A 27776-nucleotide genomic window follows, 5' to 3' on the forward strand; every position below is an offset into this window, starting at 1 on the left:
TGAGGGAAGGTGCTCAAAATAGGCGGAGGCTGGGAATAGCCACATTGAATACTTCATTAATTTTTTAAGGTCAGGGAAACCTATTAGTGACCTATTAGTACTTTAAACTTGTGTTTCTGTTAATGTTGATTATGTCTTAATGCTAAATAAATAAATAAATTTAGCTTCTTGGAAAATTAGGATATCACCCAAGGCCAATAATTGACTTCTCACTAAAACCCATCACTAGGGTAAGTCACAAAAGACCGGAGCTGAAGGGGCATGTTGTTCTGTTCGTCCAAGCATATTAACAGAAAGTTGAGTGGAAGGAAGAAGTACGGTTGAGTAAAGTGGTAAAGCAACAGAGACTGCAGCAGAGACCATTGAAGAGTTTGGGGGAGATTTCTAGTGTGCAGTGGAAGTCACTGATTTAAGAGTTACTGCACAAAGTTGCAAATTATTTGTGTCAGGCTGCTCCTAAACCTGAGACATCAGATGTGTCTTCTTCTTAGAAGAAGGATTAGACTGTTGCTCAGCAGTCCAAAGTTTTTCAGGTGAAAGTAATTTGTATTTAGAAATCAAGGTCCCAGAGCCTGGAGGAACAGTGGAGAGGCTCACAATCCAGTTTGCTTGATGTCCAGTGGGCCGTTTCTGTAGTCGGTGATGATTTGAGGCGCCGTGTTGTCAGCTGGTGTTGGTCCACTATGTTTGAACAGAGTTAAAGCTGTCATCTACCTGGACATTTTAGAACACTTTTTGCTTTGCTGGTTTCATTTTCCAACAGGGTCTCCTGTCCATTCTCTCAAAAGTACCAATACCTTACCTGCTTTATTTGTTGTATCACTGCACTTATTTAGGGACACAGGTTATTGTCTCCATAGCATGTTGCATTGATTTAGTAATTTGTGCGAAAGGAGCTCTTATGAATGAGCTTTTTTTTTACTGCACAGTACATCAAAATACTTTTTAGTTGGTTGACATTTCTATAGAAAGAAAAAAAATTCCCATGTAATAATTACATTTTCTGAGAAAATGTCACCCTCTGCAGTCTATGTTTAATGAATCTATAAATGTTTCACTCTTAGAATTGAATGATTAACGTAAATTAGACTTTCGGTGACATTTTATTGAGGCGCACTTCTCTCCACCTTGGTTTTAAGCGTGCAGTTTTCGCTCTCGGACGCCAGGTGTCGCTCTTCACCCAGCCTGAAGCGCCGCGCGCGCGCGCGCTCTATGCAAGGCTTACACGTGCACACGCTGCTGCGCGTTCACGACTCGCCTCCTGACTGAAGTTGTGGAGCAGGAGTGGAGAAGTTTGCAGAGCCAGGATCCAGACTTCGCCAGCAGTCGATAAGGTCGCCAGAAAGGACAACTCGGGCCGGACACCACCGGGCAGTCACCATGGACGATCTTGGTAGGTGGCTGAGCTGTTTTTTTGGAAAGCCTAGGGGCTCCTTCTGAACGCGGAGAGGGACGGACAGCAAGGGTGGAGGAGTTAGGGACGTTTCGTCGAGATTTTTCTGTCTAAAATAGCATTTCTGGTTACTTTACTGTACTGTACTCGCCGTTTATCTTTGGAAAACTTGGTCACTATAACAGAAGAATGTCACGGCGCTCTGTGGGGGAACAAAGTAGACGTGTGTCTCATTTTCCTGCCCCCTCCCTGTTTGTTTATTAAAAGCATGGTAGTGGGTTAGCGGCTGGACGTCGCTAGCCTCCTGCCTCCGTCTGGCGTTACGTGAACGTCTCCGAGCCCGTGTGTGCGTCCGCTGCCCGGGATCAACACGTCCCCCTCCGCCCCCGGGAGGCAGGAGAAGTTCAGTCGGGCTTTTAACGCCGACTCCTCCGCGGAGCTCCCGCCCCGGGGCTACTCATTCCAACTTTGAAGTGGTGGAGTCAAGAGGCCTCCGCATTTAGACTGCTGGCCCCGCAGCGCAGCGTGGGGCTCAGTCAGCCCTCAGCCTGGCTGGTTAAACCCACGGCGAGAGCACAAATCACGGCCAGAACACCAGCAAATAGCCTCACCACCGACCCTGGTCGTTCTTTATCACTCCGCCAAAAAATGTTCGTTTAAACCTGATCATTGTGATGGTGGGAGATTTAAAATCCATTTGACAGGCTTTCTTAATTCACCATATTACCTGTTTAGTTTTGAAATGGTTAAACAAAGGGCATTCTTGTGTTTTTAACAGAAGTCAGACATTTAATTGAGCTTCTTGGTGGGAGAATAATTATAAAAACAACATTTTCCAATGATCTTTGGAGCAATTGTTCTGCAGATACTGTATTTAAATCTTAACTATCTGCTGTGGACTTATGGTGAACCTTTTCTTCAGCTCATGCTTTTATAAAGACCTGCAACATTGGAAATCTGATCATTGAAAAGTAAGGAATCTGACATAAATGTGTAATAACTGTTTTAAAAAAGCTCGGTGCAGCGGTACAGGTACAGCCCAGCCTTATCTCCTTCCTCTGCCTGCTGTCTCTATGTACATTAGCTCCAGATCTTTAATCCTAAAGCTCGGCCTCAGCCACTCGGTCTGACTTGTTTACGGTGCGTCACTTATTTAGACACCTTCTTTCCCCCCACCCACCTTCACTGACAACTCAAAGAAGCGCTTCGGTTAAATAGATTTGGGGAATTGTTTAAGTGGCGAGACGATGGGCCGCATTTAGTGTTTGGCCTGCTGTGAGCGTAGCTCCAGGGCACATTAGATGCTGTCGCTGTTGTAGTCTGCTGAAAGGACTTATTGTTGGCTGAGTGGGAGCTTCCAGCCCTGAACAGCAGGCTGAAGGAAGGAGAAGGAGGGAGAGAGGGGGGGGGCTGCTGAGGAATTTCGAGCATCGTTCTCTGTCGGGGTCCAAGGCCAAATACTCGCGAGGTCATGACTCACCTCTTGCCGCTCCTCTTGGCTCTGTGTGTGCAGCCAGTGAAGGCAGCGCCGTCAGTTTCCCTCCGTCCGCCTGAAATCTTGAGATTTCTGACATTTAGTGGGACTAAAGTCGAAAGGCGCAGGTTGACTGGCTCTGAGTGCCTCGCTGTGGCCGTCTTGACTTTTCCCCTCCGTAGAAATGGAAGAACGAAACACTTCATTACTGGGGTTTGCTGTACTTTACCTCCACCTCCACCTGGTTGTAACATAGAGCTTTGCTGGTTGAATCAAATCTCCTTTTTTTTTTTCCTTCTCTGTGCGTTTATGTGCTCATCACTGCTGGAGGAAGAAGTCATCTCCTTTGCAGACAGAGTCAGATTTTGCCAGTGAAATAATCCAGTCAGTGTTCTCCGGTCTGGGCCTAGCTTCATTCTCAGCACCCCGTGGCCCTCAGGGCGACTCCCCACCCAAACGTGGACCTTAGAGAGGTGCTCGCTTCGTACGAAGGCCCTGTGAAGCTCTGGGGAAATTCTTCGGCTTGGTGTGAAACTCTTGACTGCCTGACCTCTCTCTCTTTGTCTTTGTCTGGTTTCAAATCTGCTGGTTGTGTCTGAACGTTCTCAACAACGTCCCGGGCCTAACTTGGTGCCGCGGCTCCAAACAGCTCATGCCTTTTAACGGCGGGCCAGCAAACGTGCCAGAGTCAGCAGAGACTAACGTGTTGCCACCCCTCCTCAGACCTTTTGCTGCGGGCTGACGGTCAGCTGGCTGAAAGAAAGCTGCAACGTTTTCCAACCCTTTTCCCTAGAAGAAAGGCAAAACATGGTCAGCCATGTGTGGAAACCAAAGCAGTGCCGTCCATCAGTCGTGTTAAGTAGCGCCGTCATAAGGCGACCATCGGGACCACATGACCTGCTGATGCCAGCTTCCTGGACCCGGCTTGCTGTGTGTGAAGCAGTACAGGGTAAACATAGTAAATGCTTGGCTAGGTCTGTATCTAACTGAATCCAAAATATAATTTCTGGGAACTGCGATAGTTTCACTGGGGGTTATGGTGCAGTAAAGAAGCCCTGCTGACCCGTCCTTATGCTTAGTTAAGCTCTAGTTGGAGGGCTGGGACTGAATGCTGATAGAGATGACCAGGAAGGTCAGATCTTCCTTTCATCAGGGGGTCTTTTCAGGTACCGGTCCAGCGCTGATGTCCTGAGAACGTGCTTCTCTTCAGCGCGTGTCCTTTGCAGCAGGGTGACGGCGAGGGAGCGTCTCCCTGCAGGGCTCAGGAGGCAGGACAGGATGCACGAGGTCCGTCCTTAGTAGGCCGTCGAAAAACGCCGGGGTGAAGTTTTCAGGCTTCTGAGTGCATCCCGTCACGCAGCTGGACGAGCACTGCAAAAACGGATTTAAAAATAAGCAAAATGTTCTTAAACATAGTGTTTTTGTCCTTGATTTGAGCAGGTAAATATGATCATTTGCCAATGGAATGAGTATTTTGACCCCTAAATTAAGATAATTAGACATCCTGCACTTGAAATAAGATGATGGAGATGAATTGTTCCTATTTTAAGTGCACAAATCTCATTCTATTGGCAGATCATCTTATTTACCTGCTCAAATCAAGGACAGATACACTCATTTTAAGAAAATTTTACTTATTTTTAGTTCCGTTTTTGCAGTGAGTAAAGACAATGAGCTGTGGCGCTACCCATCGAAAAACATACATTTAAGTCCCCTAAAGCTGACGTATAGTGGCAGGCGTGTGTGTGTGTGAACTGAAGCACACAGCAGCACCTTAACGCCTCCGTAAACACACCGCCGGTCATCTGCTGGTCGCCGGGCAGAGCCTAGAGGGTCTATTTTTCAGAAAACACTGATCGGGGTTTGGTTGGGTGGAGGAGATCGCGCGGCGCTGCACTCTTGAAGCATTCGCCTTGCATGCCAAACATCTTTGAAGGTCTTCAGTGGTTCTCTGGGTGTCAGGCGTGCCGAGTTAGTGTTACCAAACCAGCTATCATCGCCCCGTGGAGGCTGGAGGGCCGCTGCATGCCGCGCTTAACCAGCAAACTTAGAAAGAAGCCCCCCGACTGTAAATCAGTCCCGCTCCTCGTCCACACCCATCCTGTTCGAGGTCTGGGGAGGAGAGAGCTGCAGAGGCTGACCTCACCGCTTAGGCAACGGAGCCGGCCTCACATCCTCAGGAAACGGCGAGGGGAAAACAATGAGCGGAGTCAGAGCTGGGGGGCCGGCCTTGGAGGGGGCGGCAGTCTGTGAACGGGGGGGCCAGAACAGCGTTTCCTCTGTTAATCGCCGCTGTACCGTCCTGTTGTTCCAGTTGCAGCCTCTTCCTGTTTCTTCCTGACATGCTGTTGCCATGGCGTCCCAGCTGCATGGCCTTATGGCTTGGCTCAAGCCGGGCGCTGACTAACGGGGGGCCGCGTCAGGCTGAGGTGGATGCTGATGTTTGTAGGCCAGGGCAGCTTATCTCATTCCTCGTGTTTCCTCTGTGCCGACGGAAACTCTCCAAGCCTTCAGACGCTCTGAGCATCTCTACGGCGTTATGGAGCCGGACCCCGACACGCGCATCAATCTGGACTCGCTTGTAGGGCTAAACAATTAATCGCATTTTCAATATAATCGTGATTTAAAATAACGCAATTTCCAAATCGCAGAGGTCTGCAATTTTTGGCTATGTAACAATTACGTAATTAGACACGTCCATTAGGTGTTAGTAAAATGTTTTAAGTGGGTTTGCCTCCACATGGAAGGGAAGACAGTTGCAGCAGTGAGATAATCTAATTTTATTACTTGTTTTAGAGTTTATATAATCAAACAAAGCATTAAGTACAGGTCAATCAGTTTAATACATAGACTTGCTTGTTGGTCGGACTTTGCACTTTATATTCAACAAGGATTGATGTCCAATTAAATTAAAAGCTGCTCTCTTGAATAATATTCTGATCAATAGAAACATTAAAAGTTTATGTTTAAAATAGTTCTTGTTTACAAACATATTTATTTAGAGGCCATTTTTGTTGCTTTTGGTTATTCCAGAGAAAAGTCAAAATTGCAATTTTGGTTGAAATATATTGTAGGCAGAACGCAATCATTTTTGCTCCGAGTTTAGATGCTGTGGGTCTTTTAGCAACTAATCCACATGGCGAGGAAACAAATTGATTAGTTGTTTGTATATGTTTTGAAACACATGATAAATTAAACTGGGGAAAAAAATCGCATTACATCACAATACTAAGAAGAAAAATTGCAATTAGATTATTTTACAAAATCGTTCAGCCCTACTCGCTTGTGAAAAAGCCACAGGAAAAATGCCGTGTCACCCACTCACTTTTGTCATTTTCTTCGTCGGGTAGGTATTAATTTTTGATCTCAGGAACTTTAGTGCTGTTAGGAAAAATAGATCATTTAACTTGTAGATTCAATGGTTTATTGACACTTTTGAAATAAAGATTAGGTATTTTTATGTTAAAAGCTCCTTGTGATGGACTGGGGACCCGTGCAGGGCGTGTCCAATCACCGGCACATGGAGGCTGAAATGAGCAACAATAAGTCAATAAATACTGTAAATAAAAGAAGATTTTGCAGGCAAACTTTTTTTCAGTGTTTTATCAATTTGTAATACTTTGTCCGAACTTTTGCAATACGCTAAATGTCTCATCTTTAAAAGCTTTCAACGCAACAAGCACAGATGAAATATAAAAAAAAAATATATATATATTATTGTAAGAAGTCCCTGTGGCTCTACGGTTCCCCAGGAGTGAATGCTGCTTGTCGGGACTTTGATGCAATCAACTGGTTTCCTTATATAGGACATTTTTGACCAATCTGTATAATATGATTGAACTTGATTTTGTAAAGTGCCTTGAGATGACATGTTTCATGATTTGGCGCTATATAAATAAGATTGAATTGAATTGAATTGTAAGAACGGATGTTTGCATGCCCTAAATGACATGTTGGCCGTTCTACGTTCGCAGACAGCCTGAGTGCCTCCCCGTTGACACGCGGCCTCCCCTTGCGCCCGGCGGCAAGCGTCCTCGGTGACCGAGCGCTACATCAGCCCTCAGACTTTCCCTTGTCATCTGATTTACCGTTCTGTGGGGAAGCACTTTTATTTTGGTCCAGCACTCTTTCAAAGGGAGTGTCATCTTTCCTGCACGGCTGGCTCTGCTCGCCGGGGTATTTTTAGGAAGCGATCTCTAAATGACGCTCCTGTCTCGCTGATTGTACGCCATCACCAGCGTCCATCCATTGTCTGTTTGCGGGTTCTTGTTTTGAAACTGAACATTTAAAAAAACAAAGTTAGCCATCTATAACCTGTAAGGTTGTTCCACTGTCTCCTTTTGGGTGTTATCTCTCTCCTTCCCGCTCTCGCCCTCTCTGTCCCCGGACCCCGAGCAGCCCCAGTCGCCCCAGGCATCTCCCTGGCCCCCTGCTTCTCTTGTGCGTTATAAATACATCACGGTGGGCCGGCTTGATAGGACCGGATAGGGTTTCCGTTTGGGACGGTGGCCAGTTCTGCTCTTTTTTGCTCCCAGGGTAGAGACAGGTGAGCCGTGGACCCCGATGACCTGCCACCAGTGCCCGCGTGTTGCTGGAAGAGCTCAGACCGCTCTGATCCCCCCCCCCCCCCCCCTCCTGTAGCGCGCCCCTGGCTGTGTGGCGAAGGGCAGCAAAAACACGGGCCTCTCCCCTCTTTGTGGAATCCAGAGCACGCCGTGGATGAAGGAATGGGTTCCTGTTGGAGCCCAGGTACGGGGAAAAGGAGGGACTTTCTCTAGATTAATGTGTGTGTGTTTGTGTTCACGTCACCCAGCTACTGCCCACCCCCCCCCCAACCTGAGAGCTTGCTGTTCTCCCTGAGTGGACGGAGGAATGTGTGGAATGCCCCGTGTACCTTCAGCCCGTCTGATAAACATGCCAGGACTGTGGCGGGGGCGGGAGCCTACGCTCACCCACTGCCACAGGAATGTGGAACACAGCGACGGTCCGTTGTCACGCTTCTGTCCCCGGACCGAGCCGCCGTCAGTCCGTCCGCTCAAGTCGCCTTAAAGCGTTTGATCCAGGGGTTTCATTTTAGGATGAGAGTTTGATTCCTTAGGACGGTGCACAATGGGCCGTTCAGTCAGGATGCTGCCGGAGCAAGGGGGGGGGGGGGGCTTTGTCTGTCTGGGATGGAAAAGATTAGCGGCGCACTTGGCCTGCGCTGCTGCTGCTGCTGCTGCTGGGATTGTTACGCTTTCTATGGTTCTTTCCGTACGTTTCGGGCTTTTCTGAGTTGGAGTCATTCAGCAGGTTGTGTTTTGGTCTTTCATAAGAAACAAAACCATTTCATTTCCATACCCAGCCTTTGTTTTATCATTAAGAAGCACTTTAAACTCCAGACATTTTTTTAAATAGAAGATTTTCCATTTGTTGTTTTTTTTTGACTCATTTGAACTAATCTCTCCAAAGCTTATGTTCCTTCAGTCAGAACCATGTTTCATTTGGCTCTTTGACCAACAAGGCCTCACTGTTATTGTTGGCCTGATGTTTTATCCGCATGTTTCTCCTCTCTCCAAAAGTTTGCATCTAGATCACTCTGACCTTTTAGGATGTTGTTTCCTGGCTGACCAGCACATCTTCATACTCTGACAGCTCCAGGAAGTTTAACTTGTGCTTTTGTAGTTTTCTGCTAGAGTGAGAGGATTGCTGTGATGGCAGAAATGTCTCCCCACTCTTCTCTAAATCTTTTGCCTTGATATTATTGTCTGACAAATAATTGGTGCCTGTTTAATAAAGTTTGTAATTAAAAAGCCATTTTTCCAATAATAATAAAATAGATTTTAGACTAGTATGAATTCTTGACTGTTTTACTTACTTCCTTGCAGAATGGCTGTGACACAAACTATTTTTATTTAAATTTTAGACTTGTGTGCAATCGGATCCTGACCCTAAAAGGTGCTTGGATGGCTGCTAGGCACAAATCTACATTTAGAAATCTCACATTTGCAGCCCTTCTCTGAAGTGGACTTAAATTGTCTAAGCTGTGGTCTGCAGCCAGCTGCAAAAATAACTCAGAAATTGCTAAATGCAATATATGGTTGTCTGAGTTTAAACTTTGGTAAAGCAGTTCTAATGACGACAAATAATTTTTTTTAAATGTACAGTTATCAGTTTTTTTAAACTAAATTTCAACCCTGCACAACATATTGCGAATATATCGTCATCTGGATATTGGTGTGTACAATATTGATATCATAAAGGCCGGTTTGCAGTGCAGTAATTGTTGGCTAACATAGCCCAAGTGCCATGAGCTTACATTTTAAATCCTAATGTAATGTTTAGCTGGTTGGACAGCGGCTCGCGGCAGCAGATGGCCAAAATGCTAAAGCCAGAGAGAAGAAAACAAGCACGTATTGCACCTGAGAGCATCATTCTTATATTTACAAAGATAAGATAGACTTTATTGATCTCACAGTGGAGAAATTCACTTGTCACATCGGCTCAATAATCAAAAGAAGGTGCCAAAAGGAGGAAAAGGTGCATAAGGTATATACAGTGCATCACCATATATATAGTAGATCTAGAAAAAAAAAAACAATAAAGCAGAGATTTAAGGTGACTTATGTACATTTAAGGTGACTTATACACATATGGATTTGACGTATATCGGTTTTCTAGTGCCGTGCTGCCTTACAACGTAATGTTTTGTTACACTTGTTTGCTCACCAATCTGATCTTCGTGTATTTATCTTTTTAATACATGTGACGTTTCTCACTCATGCAGCCACAGCTCACATAACAGTAGCTGATTGGTCAAAGGTGGTAACGTTTTGTGATCATCCCCATTATGACCTAATAAAAGGCAGTGAGCAGCACAAGCTGGTGGAGCCAGAGCAAACATACCCAGCTCCGTTTTTATAACTGATGCAAACACGGCGGATCAACATCAACACCGAGGAGCCGGACGAAGGAAATTGCAGAATCTCCGAGAAACGTTGCGTTTATCTCAACAATGATTAGCAATAGAACGGTCATTATGCCCACTATTGTCAGCCCATACGTTCCTTTAAAGTGCCGTCCTCATCCTTTGTCACTCGTCAATATATACACTTGTTGGTATAATAGCCTTGAGTTGAATAAAAACAGCTTCACAAGTCATGGTTTGATAATTACAGGTGTAATCACAATTGTCAATATTTTATTATTTTGAAACGTAAAAGTTAGGAAAAATATTGACTAAACCCTGCCTAATTCAGCGGTTATTATTTGCAGCATATTCCAGCTTTTAGTCCATCGTCTCGTAATCATTATCGCTATAAACAAACCAGTAACCAGTATTAATGCCCTTCTGCTTTGGGCTCAAAGCTGACAGAGATCTCATGTTAGCATCTGGTGTTTCGGCAGTGAAACAGGTTAGCTGTAGTTTCTTAATGTCTTGATGACCTAAGCACCTTTTAATGCAGCATTAAACAATCCTCACCAGATGTTTCACAGCCAGAGGTCCCTATTCCCCCAGTACCTACGCGCTTCATCTCAGTTTTCAGAGTTTTCCGTCAGCTGCTGCTACTTGGTGCCTTTTGTAGTAGCTGAGTCGAAGCGAAAAGGTGACATCAGTAAGCTGCTGGACACCGATTGGTCAGCGGGCGGCGTCACTGAGTCAGAAGACCGACTCCGTTAAATGAGTCAAACCAAAAAAGTAAAAAACAAAACAACTGGACTTGTTTTCTGTAGTTAGGAGACGTTTTGCTTCCTTTCCAGGAAGCTTTCTCAATTCAAAAAGTTGAGTCAAATGCTGCGTTTGTAAAAACTCGAGACAGCGACTGAGCGTACTCCGAGCTCAAAAGCAGTTTACCTCTTAAACGGATAAATGGGAAGTTTTGGCCTGCCTATGCCAGGTTTTCAAACTTTTTTTTAGAGGATGTGAAGAAAATTGGCTTACAGTGACTCAAATTATTGTAATTATCTCCCCGCCTGTCAGGAATTCAAACCTCCTTTAAAACGAAACAAAAACATCACTGTTGGTCATCGCGGTATCAATGTGCACAGTATTGTAGCGATAAAGGACTGCTTGGGTGAAATGTTTGGTCAAAAATACTTTAAGTATCTGCGTATCCACAGTATTTGGCCTAATTCCCTTAAAGGCCACCTGGGGGTGACGGACAGAATAGCACCGACATCCTTATGATGGCGCAGGGAACCTTCCTGTTCTAGAACCCTGCAGGCCGGTCACTAGCAGCTCAGAGGCCATTACAGGCAACCGTGTCAGGTCTCTACTTTCCTCCACGCATTCACCACAGGCGTTTTTTAGTAAGAGTGCTCAAAAACAAATGCCCCCAAATGGAGAACCTGTGGAGCCGGAAGCATACGATGGAGCTCTTTGAAATGTACGAAAAGGAGCTTAGGCTTCTTTCGGGTGAAAACGAAGAGCTGCACCAGCAAAACGCAGAAATACGACGGCTCTACGGGAAAAAGCTTCGAGCAGAGAGGAAGAGGAACGCGGCTCTACGCCAAGAGGTCGACAAACTTAAAGAGCTTCTTTCAGGCAAAGCCGCCGGTGGTAAGTTGGTTTAAGCACATTGGTTTCCAGCGTAGAAGACGAGCAGTCAGCAGATTAGATGCTGCTTCCAGCTCAGCTTTGACCAGAAGGCTTGAATTTGTCACTCATACAATTACAGAAGTGAGTCAGCCGCTCCAGGTGGAAAAGAACCTGCGGATGAAGGCAGAGGCCAAAGATGAGAAGGACGAGGAGCTGGAAGAGACCCATAATGTCCCTCCAAAGCGCACCGTGCAGATTCCTGAGGCAAAGCTCATAGGTGGAGTGGATGACCTCGGTGAAGAAAGGCTGGAGCTAAACCTGATGCTTCAAAAAGTAAAAGAACTGAGAGCCCAAGAAGAGGCCCAGAAACTTGAGGTCCTCGCTGTTGCTGAGGACATGCAAGGAACCCTGCAGGTTCCAGGAAACCATTCACGCAATTTTGTGGACAAAATCAGCGCTGCGGAGAAGACCGTCGACGCAATGTCCAACAGCTGCACGGGACTGAAGAAAGAAAGAGACGAACTGCAGCAGGAGACGGTGGAGCTGCTTCAGCGGGAAGCCAGCATGAGGGATCAGATTGAGCACCACGGCCTGAGGGAATTTGAGATGCTGGAACTGCTCTGTCAAGAACTGTCAGGGCTAGAAACGTCAGAGAGCCGGCATCTTTGCCAGGACGCGGCTCAGATCTGAGGGCGAAGGCAGGAAAAGATAGAGACCAGGCCAATTAAGGTTACCACGGCGATGTTTCCAGCAATTGCTTAATGCCACGTGAACTCAGAGCAGTAAAAATGGGTTCAACACAGTTTCCAATCAATTGGTTTCTAGCTTTAAAAATGTTTAAACATCCAAGATGAACTAGCTCACGTTCATTTATCTTTTTATCGTCTTCTGACAGCCTGGAGCAAACGCAGCAGAGAAACTACTGACTGCTGAAGATGCTGAGATTCATGAACTCAGTGATAACCACCTGACCTTCAGCCGTCTGCCTTCACTCTTTCCCTTTCATGTTATACAATAAAACTCATCATATCAACTTGATGTTAATAAGATGTTTCTCTTCTGATTGCTGCAACCCTTTATTGCTTGTTTCGCAATTTGAATCAGGTAGAGCGCTCATAAGTTGGCAATATCTAATTCCAGCAATAAAACATTACATCCATGCTGGAGAGTTACTTTATTGTGTTTCACCCTAAATAACTTAGCTATTAGCAGCAAACTGCAGGGAGAGACAGATAAAAGTAGGAAAAGGCGCCTATATTAAAGTCGCTGATATACAAAGTTATTTACAGCTAATGATATAGAAACATAAATACCTCTTAACTCCAGATGTTCCTGTTGGGGAAACGTATTTTAACCAAAGACGCAGGAAAACAAAGCCCCATGTAGCATGAGGTAACAGTTTAAAATAAAAAAGAAATAAATGCCAATCACTGGTAAGCTGGATGTGTTGCATCAACAAAAACCAGAAACATCAAAAGCAACGACACAGATCATCTCCTGTTTCCATGTGTGATGTTGGACACTCTCCACCTGGGTGCACCTACTTGTGTTTAATGGTGTTACAACACAGCAGAAAGGACAGACTGATGCTATGACAACTAGGATTTGGTTGCTATTCTCATTTATTTATTAGCTATTTTTTATATATATATATTTTACTATGCTGAACATCATTGCTGTTGCTTCTCAGCATCATGGCTTGCAAGGCTGCTGAATGTGTCTTGCTGCCTTGGCTCCTTTCTCCAAACTGGACCGGGTCTGATATAGGCTACAGGTTCTGACGCTGTTCTTCTCATCCTAAGCGCGTCTGGTTTTCGATTCAATAATTTTATTTAAATGGTGCCAGTTCACGACACTTTACAAAGTCAAATCAGACAGACTGGTCAAAGAGTTTCCTCTCTAAGGAAAGCCAGCAGACTGCATCTAGTCTTTGACAAGCAGCATTCACTCCTCCTGAAGGAGCGTGGAGCCACAGTGGACAGTCGTCTGTCGATGGCTTTGCAGCAATCCTGCCCCTGGTTTTTCCCAGAGGAAACCCCGTATTCATATAAACAAGAACATGTGAGTTTAGATGTAGCAGTTAAACCCTAAAAAGTTCAGAATTATGTTTAGTTTAAAAGTAATTAATCTTCTGAGTGTTAAGATGCATGAATGGCCAAAATAACGAGAGGCCATTTGCGTTGAACTTCCTGTTGACTTTTAGCTGTAAAGAATAAATCAAAACAGTGACGTGTTGATTAAGGACGAGGTTAATCTTTGCCACATAAATCAGTTTTCTCCTTGAAAACTATTTTTTTTGAAGGCTCCAGATTTAAGGATCACATTGAAATTATAAAAGTAAAACATTGACTTGTGATATTTCCAAAATCATCATTTTGTTCTTTGAATGAGAACTCTGAAGATTTCCAGAAACATCCTCTGCTGAGTCACAGATGTGTCGTGTCAGCAGAAGACGGCGATGCCGACGGGTTTGGAAAGCGCTGCTTTGTCTGCAAAGCACCTCGGCGGTCCTTGGGCAGGACTTCTGTCCTTCCTGCCAAGGCCAACACGAACTTTCTAGGAATTCAACACAAGAAGCAAGTCCTTAAGCGCATTGAATTTGAAGACTCTGGTCAGAGAAATCTGATAGCGTAGGCGCATTTAGAGCGGCCCACCTATGTCCTAAAACCACCGGTGGTATTTTAGATCTGCGGGCTTTGTTTTAGGAGTGACAAAGTCAATTTTCGCTGGGTCCTTGTTTAGCGTGTCAGCACCAGGTGCAGCTTATTTTGAGCTGGTCGGGATATTCCGGCACATTTGCACAGACATGGTTACTCATTGAGCTTACTGCTTTAAATAGGCTTGAGGTCCCGCTTGGTCTACGTCAAAGCGCGGGACCGAGGACGTTTGGCTTCTGGGCAGGATTCCCCTTCGCGCTGCGGATGGTGCTGATGAAACGTCAGGATTAAATAGGATGGAAGTGCTCATCTAGGAATGTCTCAGCTGCTCATTTGATACAGTTTATATATATATGTATATGTGTTATAGTCTAATTACCATCATTAATGAAGTCTGAGTGAATATTTATGATACAAATGAAAGGTTTATGTTAAAGATCTTTAGTATATCAGGTAGGGGGGGCCGGTGAAAGGACCCTGACTCCTGTGTTGGCCTTTAGCCACTCCCCTGGTCCACCAGCAGTGTGTTATCCCTTCTCGCTGCTCATGCTATCTTTGTCCTGCCGCCGGCTTCACATATAATCCCACACATGAACGGCACTTCATGGGAGATACCGCAGAGACCGCAGTGGGAAATACGTGAGTAGACAAATTGGGCTTCATTTAAGGAAAACTCTACAGTTTTAGCTGCTGTAATTCCGCTTTAATTGTACAATTGTTGTTTGGTGAGGTTTCGAGATAAACGAGAACAAAGCTCAACAGTTAAGCCCAGCTTTTACTTTCTAAAGTTTTGTATTCGGTGCGCGCTCTTCTGATGACTTCATAAAGATTTAAAGCAATATGGGCTCCACGGCTGACTGACATGTTAAGCCAGGAGAACTATCTTTGAGCCACTTTCTAGATCAACAGGAAATGAAGGTATTCATTCACAAAAAAAAAAAAAATCCAAAAAGTTTCCGTTTTCAAAGTGAAAGGAGCTGCTTTTTTTGGTTGGTGTGAGCGCTTGGCACGTCCAAGGCGCTGTAGCATAACGGTAAGCAGCTGGTGACGGCGGTCTATTCTGGACAGGCTGGATGGACGGACGGATGGTGTGATGTAAGGGTCTATTTTATTCCAGCGTTGCACCAAATTCTCAGGAGGATAGCTCTGTACCCCCTCAACCCTGGACATGAATCAAGTAGGATTTCTGTCTGTCTTGTTAAGTTTGTGTTCGGTCTCATTAAGCTGAATGGAAATCAACAGGCGAATCAAGCAATTACACTAATAAACCGAGAGAAAGTGGCTCTCACTGACTGAGTGGTTGTAGCTTTAACTAATCAGAACGGTAGACTGAGGATTTGTTTAACCTACTGAGTTTGGGTATAAATGTTGATCCAGAGGTATTGCTTCATGGCATACAGTAATTTAGCAATATCAGTGCCAGTCAAAGGTGTAAACCTTGCAGCTTCTAGGGATTCCCACAGTCTGGCTAATCCACGAATACTAAGAGAAACTTGAATTGTTGTAGATGTGAACAGAGTCATGATGATAACAACATTTTAGTCATTTCCAAAGCTCTGCCAAAGGGTAGCAAATATCACAAGAACGGAAAGTCTGTCCCGTCTGATAATTTTCACCATTTACCTCCTGAGCTCAAAAAGCTTTGATTTACATTCTAAAGTTAAATCTAGTTTATTTAGCTCCAATTCACCTCAAATAACACATCATGGCACTTTGCAAAGTCAATCCCATCGACTCGGACGGATCGCTTAAACAGGTTTTCATCTAAAGGAACATCCAGTCATTGCCAAACAGCAGTCACTCCTCCAGGAATGAGCATTGAGCAACAGTGGACAGTCGCTTGCATTCATTGTGTTGTTGACTTTGCAGCAATCCCTCCTAGCGAGCAAGCATGTAGCGATAGTGGAGAGGAAAACTCCCCGTTAACAGGGAGAAAAACCTCCAGCAGAACCAGGCTCGGCGTGAACGGTCATCTGCCTCGACCGACTGGGGGTCAGAAAGGGCAGAGCAGAGACACAACAATAATACAGAAGCACTGATCCAGGAATACTTTCTATGTGAGGAAAAAGTAAAAGGTTAATGACAGTACTAGCTCCATTAGTGGTTCTATCTAGGAAAGAAACACAGCTAAGCAGATAGGCTCTGAGCCATTTTTAATATAAGTATATAAAATGCTAAATATTTATAAAAGTTATGCAGCAGGGTGGTAGGCTTGACTGGTGGTAGGCCCGTAAAGGAAGTTTTGGTTAGGGCTTTCTAGCTTTGGACATTTGAATTCTTTGTTGGGGTGAAAATTGTTGTGTTTTTTGTTGTTGTTGTTGTTGTTGTTGTTCAAAACTCATGGGAATGACAGACTCAGACTCACTGTCACTGAGGTATCCCTTCCCATGAAGGAATCTCCTGGCCTCCCCCCCAGAAACGCTGGATGTCTTCCTCCCCTGTTCAGCTGTGATAAATCTGTTTGAATGACAGGGAGGAGGATTGTCATTTAAATTGGATGCACCGATTTTAGTTTTTTTTTTTAAGCTTTAACCTTCATTTGCTGACTTTTCAGCCCTTTCTAATTTCTCTTTACGAAACGATGAAGTAAGAAGATGTAAGAAAGATGCTAAAAATGTTAATTTCTAACCTTTCTGCCATGTGTGGTCACTATTTATGGCAGAAGAAGCAGAGGCATAGATTAAGAAGAAGACATTTTAAACTAGCGGGATAAAACTAAGGAGCTTTGCTGTTAGTTTAGCCTTCCTGTTATCTGCTAAAAGTCTCACTCTCTCTAGCAGACTGATTGAAACAGACATGACTCAACCTCTTGGTTACAGCGTTGGCCGTGGTGCACTTACTGGCTGGTTTTAGGTTTCCGACCGACCGCTCACCAGTCACAGCTAATCAAGCTGAAACATGGACTAAGAAGATCCCTCTGATTTGTGTGAAACGTATCCTGTAGCAAAAACTGTGTTTTACCTTTTAGATGCACTGCTAGCAGACCTAGAGTCTACAACGTCCCACATCTCGAAGCGCCCGGTCTTCCTGCCCGACGAGACCCCCTACTCCATTCCAACGGGCGGCCTCCCCTACCAAGATGCGTCGGTGCCGCCTCCAGTGCCGCCCCCTCCTTCAGCCGATGCTCTGAACGGCTCCCTGACGGATCAGCCAGACTCCGACCACTCCTCCCAACAGGTAGGTCTCTTCTTTCTACGTATGGATCCATGTCAGAACGCGGGCTAACGACTGATTCCTCCTGTGCAGTCTCTAGGTTCGGCTCATAAGAGCTCGTGGTCCAGGGACAGCAGCAGTTCTCCGCTGTCTCACATCGAAGAGGACCACGTTTACAGGTGTGTGTCTCCCCCCCATCAGCTCTGTGAATGTTCTGTGAGTAAAGCGGACCACCTCATCTGGCATTTCCTCTTACCTTCAATCGCACTGTGTGTGTTCTCAGCTTTCCTAACAAACACAAGACGTCAGACTCGTCTCCAGCAGCCATGACCTCGGCCCTGGGCAGTAACCTCTCGGAGCTGGACAGGCTTCTGTTGGAGCTCAACGCCGTGCAGCAGAGCTCTCCTTCCTTCCCCACTACAGGTAGGGAAGGGCCTTATCCGAGGAAACTGGGCCCCGTTGTCTCCGTCTTCTTTGCCCTGCCTCTAATCTGAAAACACTGATGCTCTTCAATTCTTAAAATAAGTGACAGAGAAGTGAGAAGAGTGGAGGCTGGCTGGAGAAAATAAAAGCAAGCATCAACCAATTTGTCCCGTGACTCATAAAGCAGGCAGTGCATTTAATCCCACATCATAGATTAAGTGGTAAAGTATTTAAAGTGGATTTTGGCAGTAAATAAAAGCATTGTCGCAAACGATTTGTGCTTGTATGATAGAACTTCTGATTTGGTTGTAGGTTAGAGTTGTCTCACCTCAGGTTTCCTTGTGTCTTTTCTCCCTGAATCTTCCTGCGTTTATGGGGGAACTAAAACCTGAGGACAATATAAGTGGAGAAACGGGGCAAGTTTGGCTCTTTCTCACCTCTGTCAGCGTTGAGCAGTCTCACTCATACTGTCACATTTCCTTAGAGGAGGCAGCTCCACCATTGCCGTCCTGCAGTATCACCCACTACGAGAACGGCGGCGCTCCTGACATCCTAGTAAGCCCCCCACCTCAGGAAAAACCAAAAAGGAATGGAATCAGGCCGGAGGAGGCGGGACCGACGATGGAGAGTCTGCTGGACGGTTCAGGTTCTTCCCCCAGGTGCAGTCTCTGTTTTGGCTTCTACAGACACTAGCGCTTATGCTCAGGCATTTGGAAGACGCTTTAAGCCAAAAATAATAAGTTATAAAGGTTGTGAATACTTTTGCAAGGTGCTCTATATGGCTTTATATGTCAAATCCTTCGTGGGCTTGTAAAGCTTTCAATAGATACGAGCTTGACGGATGTTAAAAAAGACATTCTGTTGTAGTTTGTTTTGTAATTACTTCAATACAGTAAGCCTGTATTAAGCTGCATAGCTGGCTAAATGTATTTGTGTTTGTTAATGCGGAGATGGGTAAGGAGTGCTGTTTGTGAATATTACTGTTTTTACATGCATACGTTTGCCTTTTTTGTGTAAAAACAGAAAGAAACACTTTGTCATATTCTCCTGCCTTAGAGATATTTTACATTTCAGTTTAAGTTTCATTGTTAACATGCTTCAGGTAGAAAGAAAAATAAAAAATCACTTTTGTATTTTGCAGCTCCTCTCTGCGACACAGTGATTTGGACCCGTCGTCTCAGCAGCAAGCGAGGATGTCAGCTTCCTGTGCCACCAGAGAATTAGACGAACTGATGGCCTCTTTGTCTGACTTCAAGGTACAAGGCGGCATGGGCGAACGCTTTAAAGGCTGCTTTTTCCTCCTCTGTTCATAAACCTCTCCTGAATACGTTTTTATACTGATCTCTGTCCTCTTCCTCCTATTGTGCTTCTGCTGTTCTCTAGCCCAGTTCTTTGGGCTCTCTGCCAGACCAAGCAGGGAGACCGTCTTCCTCTCGCCATTCTCCAGCGCCTTCCTCCGTCACCCCCGTGGTCTCCTCTTCTTCTTCTCTCGGTCTTCCCCACCCACCTGCCTCCTCTTTCCTCCCTTTCTCTGCTGGTCTAGAGTTGCACATAGACGAGGACGGAAGAGACGGCGGCTCAGCCGTGCCTCCTCCGAGCCTCCTTGTTCCCCGTAGTCCCACTTCGTCTCTTTCTGCCGCCAGCGACATAGACCTGGACTCCGTCATCGACGTCTCTGCCGCCTTGCTGTCGTCCCAAACGAAGTCCCTGCTCGTCCTCTGTCAGTCTGCTCCCTCCAGTTCCAGCTTGTTGGGGAATAGCCCGAGCCTTTCCAATACCACCACCCCCTCGCTTTCCTCTGTTAACACTGTTCTGGAGCGCAAGACCTCCAAATCGCCCAGTCCATCCGCAGAGCGCCTTTCCCCCTCCGTCGCTAAGGCGTTCTGCGCGTCTGAGTCCGTCGGCCATCGGCCTGCGTGTTTCCTCGACCCTGACTTGGATTTCACCTCTTCGCCTCTTTCAAAAAGCCGCACTCCTCCCCTCTCAACTCCTTCCCCCCTGCCCGCTGCTGCGTCCCAATCTTCTCTTCACCTCCCAACAAAACCCTACTCTCCGTCTGCGGCCTCTCCGCTGATGATGCCGTCTCCGCTGCTCTTCACCAGCAGACGGCTGTCGGAGGCGTCTCCTGTAGCACAGAGAGACGCTCCCCTCACTTTACAGCAACCCCCTGCGGAGGAGCCCTCTCTTGACGAGGCCCTGGATAAACTCCTAGCCATGGGTTTTGCACAAACGCACTCCTCCCATCTGGAGGAAGCCCCTGAGAAGACGGAGGCTCGCTCTCTGGGGAACGGACTGCAGGAGGTGCAGGAGGAGCTGATCCTGCCCATGGACAGAAGCTGCGCTCAACCCGACACGTTCACCAGCACCACCAACACCCTCACAGACGACTCGATGGACCTGGGAGCCGACGGCAACGGAGACCTGGACTGGGCGGACGAGGAGCTGTCCATGTCCCTGCGCGATGGACTGGACGGCTCCATGACACCGTTCACAGAGAGGCTCTACACAGACGGGAGCATGACTCCGCTGACTGAAGCCAGCTGGATGGACGAGTCCATGACGCCGTCCTCGTGCCCGGGGACCCCTGACGTCGCCCTGGACCTGCCCATGCTCCAGGCTCCCAGTATAGACAGAGTCTCTGCGACAGGACATGTACGCATCTGCACTGCAGGCTTGTTTTGCTCCTGGCTGCTGAGACTCACACCTTTTATACACGCTAGGCTTTTCTTTGTTTTTGTTAACGGCTTCAAAAAAGGCTGAGAAAACAGTAAATGTTTATCAACCATGCTGCTGGTCACAAGGGTTTTACTCGTATATAAAAATAAAGATAAAATAATTTCAGAGTTTAGCGCTTTTTATTAGCGTTTAGCGCAGCTAGCATCACTAAATCAGCGGTCTCCAGAGATTTGCCCAGAGAATAGAGATATTTGCCTGGAGCAAGATCTCCAGTAAGATGCCAAAAATGTCCTAATCTGGTTTGTGCCGTGACCGAGAGAGGTTGAAAGCTCAAAAGGTTAAACCTTCCTGTTGTCTGCCGAACCACTTGCTCTCTCTCTCTCACTACTTTGCTGAACCACAGATATTTCTTTCATCACAAATACAGTTTAGTTTTAAAATAGCCGCTAACATCCTTGTACTTCCTCTGGCATAACCTTTAAACACTAAATCGTTGCTAAAAAACGGGAAAGTGTGAGACGTCCTCACTCGACATGCACCCTGAAGAGTGTTGATGTGCGAGCGCCCGGTCAGCAGTCCTGTGCCTTGTGTTCACTGGCATCTCTGGTTCGCTGCGGCATGTTAAACCTACCTCTCAGCATACCCATGGAAACCAAGTTGATGCATTTAAACATGTTAAAAGCCATTTAACAGAGAGTTTTTGGTTTGACATTGCACCCATGGTTAACTCAGTGCTTCTGCTACTTTAACCATAATAATAATCTGTTGTAGTTTGACTTGTGTTGTGTGGAGGAAGCTACTGCATCTTTAGTTTGCCTGAGACATGCTGAATACGGCATGGAAGTTTTCAGCTTATTGCTGTGATATGACCTCAGCATATAAAGGACATGGCGCATGCCCCCCCCCACAAGCCCGCTAACCACCGCAGCACCCTGGCATGTTGCGTGAAGCGGTTTACAATGACTCTGCGTGTAAGACCAGGTGTCCGCCGTTCCCTCCTAGATAAAATCGGTGATTAGGCGCACTAAAGAGACCCCCAACGTGCATCCCATGTTCCGGGACGGTCTGCTGCGCAGGAAGATGGGACCCGTCATTGTAAACAAGAACTCGTCCCAGGACCGTCTCATAGAGGAGCTTCAGGGTAAGCTGGGGATCAGCCGCTCGGAGCGCCGCCGCAAACAGACGGACGAGTGGCTGACCGAGGGTGTGGTGGTCACGTCCAAACCCCAGCGTTTCCGTCCCGAGGGATCGGGCGGTGAGGTGGACAAGGTTGGCGTCAGAGTGCTCTCAGGTTTTACCCCCATGTTTTCCAGCTCCTTTGCCTTCTTCAGCGCTGTCTCTGTCTCTGTGTGTGTCTCCCTGCTTTCTCTCTCTTGCTCAGATCATTATTCCTCCTGAGTCACCCGTTCCCGTCAGGAAGGTTCTCCCACCCCTCTCCCCCCCCAGCTCTCGTCACCCACCTGTGGTAGAAGAGCCTAAAAGACCACCCCCAGTGCAGCAGCCCCCCGTCCCAACACCACCACCACTTCCTCCGCCTTCAGCCTTTAATGCACAAGCTAGCCGTGCTCAGGAACCGTTTCCCCTTCCTCACCAAATCACAAAAGCCTCACCCCCACCAGCGCCCGTTCAGGACCTTCCCACCCCCAAAGCGGAGCCCCCTCCTCCTGTTGTCAGTGCCCCAAACCACCCACCGCCGGTGGAGCCAGCACAGCCAGCTGCGCCCAGAGTCCTGGTATCTGTAGGCTGCCAGACAGAGTATGACCCGTTCTTCCCTCCGATGCAGGCATGGATCTCTGTCTCTTACCTCCTCTGTTTTTCATCCTTCTAAGAAAAGTCTGTTTTTTTAACTTCAGTAGCCTCGGTGTGAATGTTTTTTGTCATTTGCACCTCTGTGAAACACACGTACTTAACTGTTTGCAACCATTTTAGATTATGGCCCAGGGGAAAGCAGGAGCTCCAGGTGGGCCTCCGACACAGGTCAACAAGCTGGACAACATGCTTGGCAGCCTGCAGTCTGACCTCAACAAGCTGGGGGTGCAGACGGTTGCTAAAGGAGTCTGCGGAGCCTGCTGTAAGCCCATCGTGGGACAGGTGAGCCCCTTCATACCCCTGAACGTTTGACCGTTTTGGCATCTTAAAGCCTTCAACCTTAATCCATCATGTTGGGATTTGATTTGATAGCCCAACACAAAGTAGTGCATAGCTGTGAAGAGGAAGGAAAGGCCATGCGTTACCCTTAGCAGCTTTTATGTGCAGCGTCGCGGGAAGCAGCGGGTCATTGGGCGACAGGCGCACAACCCAAACCTGCCAAGAAACACTGCAAAAACGGAACTAAAAATAAGTAAAATGTTCTTAAAATGAATGTATTTACCCTTGATCTGAGCAGGTAGATAAGATGATTTGCCAATGGAATAAGATTTTTGCACTTAAAATAGGAACAACTCATCTCCATCATCTTATTTCAAGTGCATGATGCCTAATTATCTTATTTTAGGGGTCAAAATGCTCATTCCATTGGCAGATAATCTTATTTACCAGCTCAAATCAAGAACAAACACACTAACTTTAAGAACGTTTTGCCTATTTTTAGTTCTGTTTTTGCAGTAAACCTTCCGCCTAAACTGAACGGTCTCTGGCCAGAAGCCTGTGTGGTAGAAAACCATCAGGGTCCACTACAGTGGAGCGTCTCCTCCCTGCAGGATGTTAACATCAGGCACAGCTGCAGCGTGGGGCTTCAGCTCCAATGACATTAATGTGGCTCAATGGTCCAATCAGACTGCAGAACTTCATCCAGCAGAGATTTTCTTTAGTAACACTTGAAAGGCTTAAAAATGTATCAATGGAAAAAAAGGTGAAAAACCAGGCATCCTTTTCTGTTCTGCACAATTATGCAATGCTTTGTGTTTATATGTCAAATCTAATCCCATAGAATTAGATTAAAGTTGTTGTTATAACATAATAAACTAAAACCATTTAAGCGGTGTGAGGATGTTTTTGTAAGGCGCCGTGAAATAATGGATCCGAGCATGTTTTAAAATCTCCATCCATCTCGTGTGTAATCAGGTGGTGACGGCCATGGGCCGCACATGGCACCCCGAGCACTTTGTGTGTACGCACTGTCAGGAGGAGATAGGCTCCAGGAACTTCTTTGAGCGGGAAGGGCAGCCCTACTGCGAGAAAGATTACCACAATCTGTTCTCTCCGCGATGCTACTACTGCAACGGGCCCATACTGGACGTGAGTGGTGTCTCTGTAAAGCCGCGCGGCCGACGTGCCGCCAGGCGCTAAGCTCTGTTGCTGTTGTCCGTTCAGAAAGTGGTGACGGCGCTGGACAGGACGTGGCACCCCGAACACTTCTTCTGCGCTCAGTGTGGATCCTTCTTCGGCCCAGAAGGTACAGGCCTCTGTGTTTTTTAGCTTCAGTGCTCAGATGTTTACCCCGGCAAGCGTGTAAAGCCTCTTTTTCTTCTTCTGCGTTTCGTACGAAGGCTTCCACGAAAAGGACGGGAAGGCGTACTGCCGGAAGGACTACTTTGACATGTTTGCACCGAAATGTGGCGGCTGTGCCCGAGCCATCCTGGAGAACTACATCTCTGCGCTCAACTGCCTCTGGCATCCGGAGTGTTTTGTCTGCAGAGTCAGTATCCAGAATTTCTGCCTCTTAAGTTTGTCGGATCCACGCGAAGAGCAGAGGGTGAAGTTAACGGCGTGTGTTCATGTCGCCCGCAGGAGTGCTTCACCCCGTTCGTGAACGGGAGCTTCTTCGAGCACGACGGCCAGCCGTACTGCGAGGTGCACTACCACGAGCGGCGCGGCTCGCTGTGCTCCGGCTGCCAGAAGCCCATCACGGGGCGCTGCATCACAGCCATGGCCAAGAAGTTCCACCCGGAGCACTTTGTCTGCGCCTTCTGCCTGAAGCAGCTCAACAAAGGCACTTTCAAAGAGCAAAACGACAAGCCCTACTGCCAGGGCTGCTTCATCAAGCTGTTCAGCTAGAGAGTTTGAGGGAACGCTTGTCCCCCCCCCCCCTACCAAGCGTACAGGAGGGCGGCGCCTTTGCAGCTGGCTCTGGTCAGACCGTGCGCTGCCAAAAATATTCACCCCCCTCTGAACCTCTTCCCATCCTGAAACGTTACAACCTTCAGTGCATTTCATTTGGATGTTATGTTGTGCACCAACATAACTAACGTTTAAGGAGGATGATACACGCTTTTAAATGTTCTTACAGATTAAAATCATGCAGCACAAAGTGAAGCATGCATTCGTACTTTTGCTGCAGCTACAGTTGTAAATCAGCTGAGGGTTTTTCTCTCTGTTCGTCCGTTCTTTGCTAAATAGCTCCAGCTCAGTCAGGACGGATCCGCCTTTAAGCCTTTGAAAAGTTTCCCAGCATCTTGCTTTGTGCCATGAGCGGCTTTTTAACAAACTGCAAAGGGAGCTGATGACGTGATTTACGGCGCTCATTAGTTTATCCTCCTCGCAGTTCCTCACTGCTTTGTGTTGCTCTATCATGTGAAATCCAGATAAATGCTTTGTTGTGTGCGCCTGTGACTAAACGTGCAAAAAAAGGTTCTAGGGGTGTGAATAGTTTTATGGGGCGCTCGTGTTAGTGGTGTGAAGTGAAAAGCGGGGTTGTCCTCTGGAGGTGATGGGGGGGGGGGGGGGGGGAGTACGTTTTAGACGGAACGTGTGCATGTCCGTGAAGCAGGACTGACCGAAACTTTGTTGAAGTGGCTTTTAGTTGGTCAGCAAATCTGATGACGACACATTCGGCGTTGAACGGCGCCGCAAACCTTTTTAGAAATCCCAGAAATGGGCCGTCTTTCAGCTCCCACAGGCAGCAGGAGACCGTTTCTCTCCCGTTTCCGTGTATGTTTGTTCCTTTAGGCGAACCTAAAACCGTCGTTTTTAAGCTGTCATGGTTTCTGTCGTTTTATGAGGTAGTGAATTCAGACTGGATGAGATACTGGATCCATACACGCATATCCATACAGGAATCTGCGTGTTTCATAATTTTGCTCACTGGCTGAGTGTATCGTTGTAGGAACCATAAAGCAGAACAGACAACATTATATTCTTTGTTAAGCTTTGGAAAATGCACGATTAGCTTTTTTTTCCTTTTTTTTAGCTTTTTTTTTTTTTTACCACATAAAATTTCATAAAAAGCCTTTTAGATACTTATGTAGCAGAAACCGTGACGAGGATAAACCCACGTCACTACAAACCAGGACTGTGAAGGTGTAACTCAGCTTGTGTAGAGAAGGGGAAATGTGAAGTCACTCTAAAGCGATGTTTAGACTCATTGGTTAAGAAGGGTAGGAACCATGTTACAGAGCTACACTTTCTTTTATGGCAAAGCCAATCTTTGATCCATTTTACAGTCTCTGCAATTATCTTAACACTGTTTTTTTGTGTGTTTTGTTTTTGTAAACAAAATCCCTTTTTCTTCCATTTGGGCTGTCCATAATTAGCTGTGTTGACATTCTGCGCTGTCGGATCATTCCTCATCTTTTCACTGAACAAAAGAGAAAAATGTGTCTCGCAAAAAAGGTGGAGCCACAGTGTTTGGATCTCTTACACTGGTGTTACTGTTTCTGACTAAATCCTAGGAGGGTTTCTGTAAATATTCAATGCAGCTACATTGTCTGGAATGTACTTAGCATATGTGTTTAGTAACCACTTGTTCAGTGAGGAAGAGCGAAGGCGTAGTGCAGATAACTCAGATATATTTGCTGTGATTACTGTATTGGGCAACGGATGAATGTTGAGCAGCACACAAGCTAGAGGAGCCGTTTGCTCGTGATGTCCCAATAACTATGCAACTGTGGCTTAACGGCCCTTATCCCGGCACGCATTAACAGACTCGTTGCTTTTGTTGCTGTAGCTTGACTCACCATCCAGTCCCGGTTCTAACCCCTGGTCTGTCTGTACCGTCGTCTGTGAGTTCACTAAAATGTGTTGGCTGTTGAAGGAGAGCGCGGTGGTCTGCCAGGGGGATTGGCAGGACTAATTTGAATCATTTCCCACAGCATGAGTGGCGTCTACTGTATGACCACTAGGTTGAGTCTCTATTCATGATCATTTGCTCTTTTGTCTTGTTCAGGGAATTCTAGAGCCTTATTTCTTCTCTTATTTAAGATATCATGTTACAGGAATCTCTCAAATCAGTGTAGTGGTGTGTTATTTAACCAAAGCCATGCCTTCTTTAAATTTTTCTTTTTTTTTCCCCCCCTTTTCACTTAGAATGTCAGTGTATACGAGTAGTGTGATTAATCAATGTTAGTTTGATTATACAAATAAATTCTGTTTTGCTATCAATTTGTCTGAGGGTGATTTGATGGTATTTTCTAATCTGGTTTTAAAAAAAGTCTTAGTTATTTTACTATAGCAGGTTTTTTACTATTTATTATTTAATGTTTTAAACCTTGAAAAAAAATTTCACAGAAGCTTTGAGTAACACCTTACATTTAAATTTCAGTTAAATAAAGGGAAATGTATTTTGTGTGTGTGTGTGGAGGGGAATAATCACTGATATTTTTGTCAGTGAAACGCTGGAGATAAATGTCTGCAAATATTTAAATAAAAAGTGACGAGGGTTCGTGGAATCCAGAAGAATGTCAACAACAGGGATGAGCTCCGTGGGAAGTGTGTGTGTGTGTGTGTGTGTGTGGTGGGGGGGGGGGGGGGGGGGGGTTATCTTGGCTGGGGAAACACCACCATCTGCTGGATCAATGCTAGAATTACAAGTGCCACATTTAAGGGTAGTTCAGGTTCAAGCCTGTCCACATATGTAACATTCTCCTTTATTTCCTTATACCCAAAGCTGCTCATAGTTAGAATAATGAGATGCATTTTGTATTACAGAAAGAAAGTGTAGAAAACGACATCAGACACTGAAAAGCTTCTATAGATATAAGTAATGTCAGAGGAGAATGGGTAGACTGGTTCAAGCTCAACACGTACAACCTTGGTACACTTTGGACCCTTTAGTACCCACTGAGCTTTGTTTAAAAGACCTGAGTATCTTTGCTGATTGAGTTGAACCGGTTATCACCGCAGTGCAACCATCTTCTGATGGCTTCTTTAACCAGGATGATGCACCGAGTCATTATGATCAGATCGTCTCTATCTGGTTTTTTTGAAGCCATGTACTCCAAAGGCCTCTGCACCCACCAGATCTCAATCCTGCAAAGCTCCTTCTGTATTTAGTGGGATGAGGGATATTAAGCCTACAAATCCGCAGCAACTGCGTGATACGATCATGTCTAGGGCTAAAGTTCTGGAAAAATATATTTTTTAAAGGTGTCCAACTGGACAGAAGTGGGTCCAAGTCATTACTTCCTAAGTCACGGATAAATCCGAAAGCCTTGTGGTTTGAATTTCAATTCATAACTAGCAATTACTAACACCACACACAAAGCTAAAACAGTGTTTAAATGTCAGAGAGCATCTTTTAAAAAGCTTTCTATAAATGTTAAACTT

General features: G+C 46.0%; 1 protein-coding gene across 3 annotated transcripts; it reads left to right on the forward strand.

Moving 5' to 3' along the window:
• The first annotated feature begins 1252 nt into the window (after positions 1-1252).
• pxnb (paxillin b) lies at positions 1253-26612 on the forward strand. Of its 3 annotated transcripts, none has more exons than XM_021310347.2 (14): positions 1253-1393; positions 17011-17219; positions 17289-17374; positions 17479-17618; positions 18103-18277; positions 18760-18874; positions 19002-20270; positions 21297-21563; positions 21676-22077; positions 22224-22385; positions 23358-23531; positions 23607-23688; positions 23783-23931; positions 24024-26612. In XM_021310347.2, the coding sequence occupies exons 1-14, from the start codon at positions 1381-1383 to the stop codon at positions 24288-24290; spliced, it is 3510 nt and encodes a 1169-aa protein (XP_021166022.2). In that variant the 5' UTR covers positions 1253-1380; the 3' UTR covers positions 24291-26612. The 3 variants fall into 3 exon arrangements, with proteins under 3 accessions (XP_021166022.2, XP_021166021.2, XP_021166023.2); XM_021310346.2 differs by lacking the exon at positions 1253-1393 and adding an exon at positions 14410-14681; XM_021310348.2 differs by lacking the exons at positions 1253-1393; positions 19002-20270; positions 21297-21563; positions 21676-22077 and adding an exon at positions 14489-14681.
• The last annotated feature ends 1164 nt before the right edge of the window (positions 26613-27776 follow it).

Source organism: Fundulus heteroclitus, chromosome 12 (assembly GCF_011125445.2).
Source record: "Fundulus heteroclitus isolate FHET01 chromosome 12, MU-UCD_Fhet_4.1, whole genome shotgun sequence".
Classification (NCBI taxonomy): Eukaryota; Metazoa; Chordata; class Actinopteri; order Cyprinodontiformes; family Fundulidae; genus Fundulus; species Fundulus heteroclitus.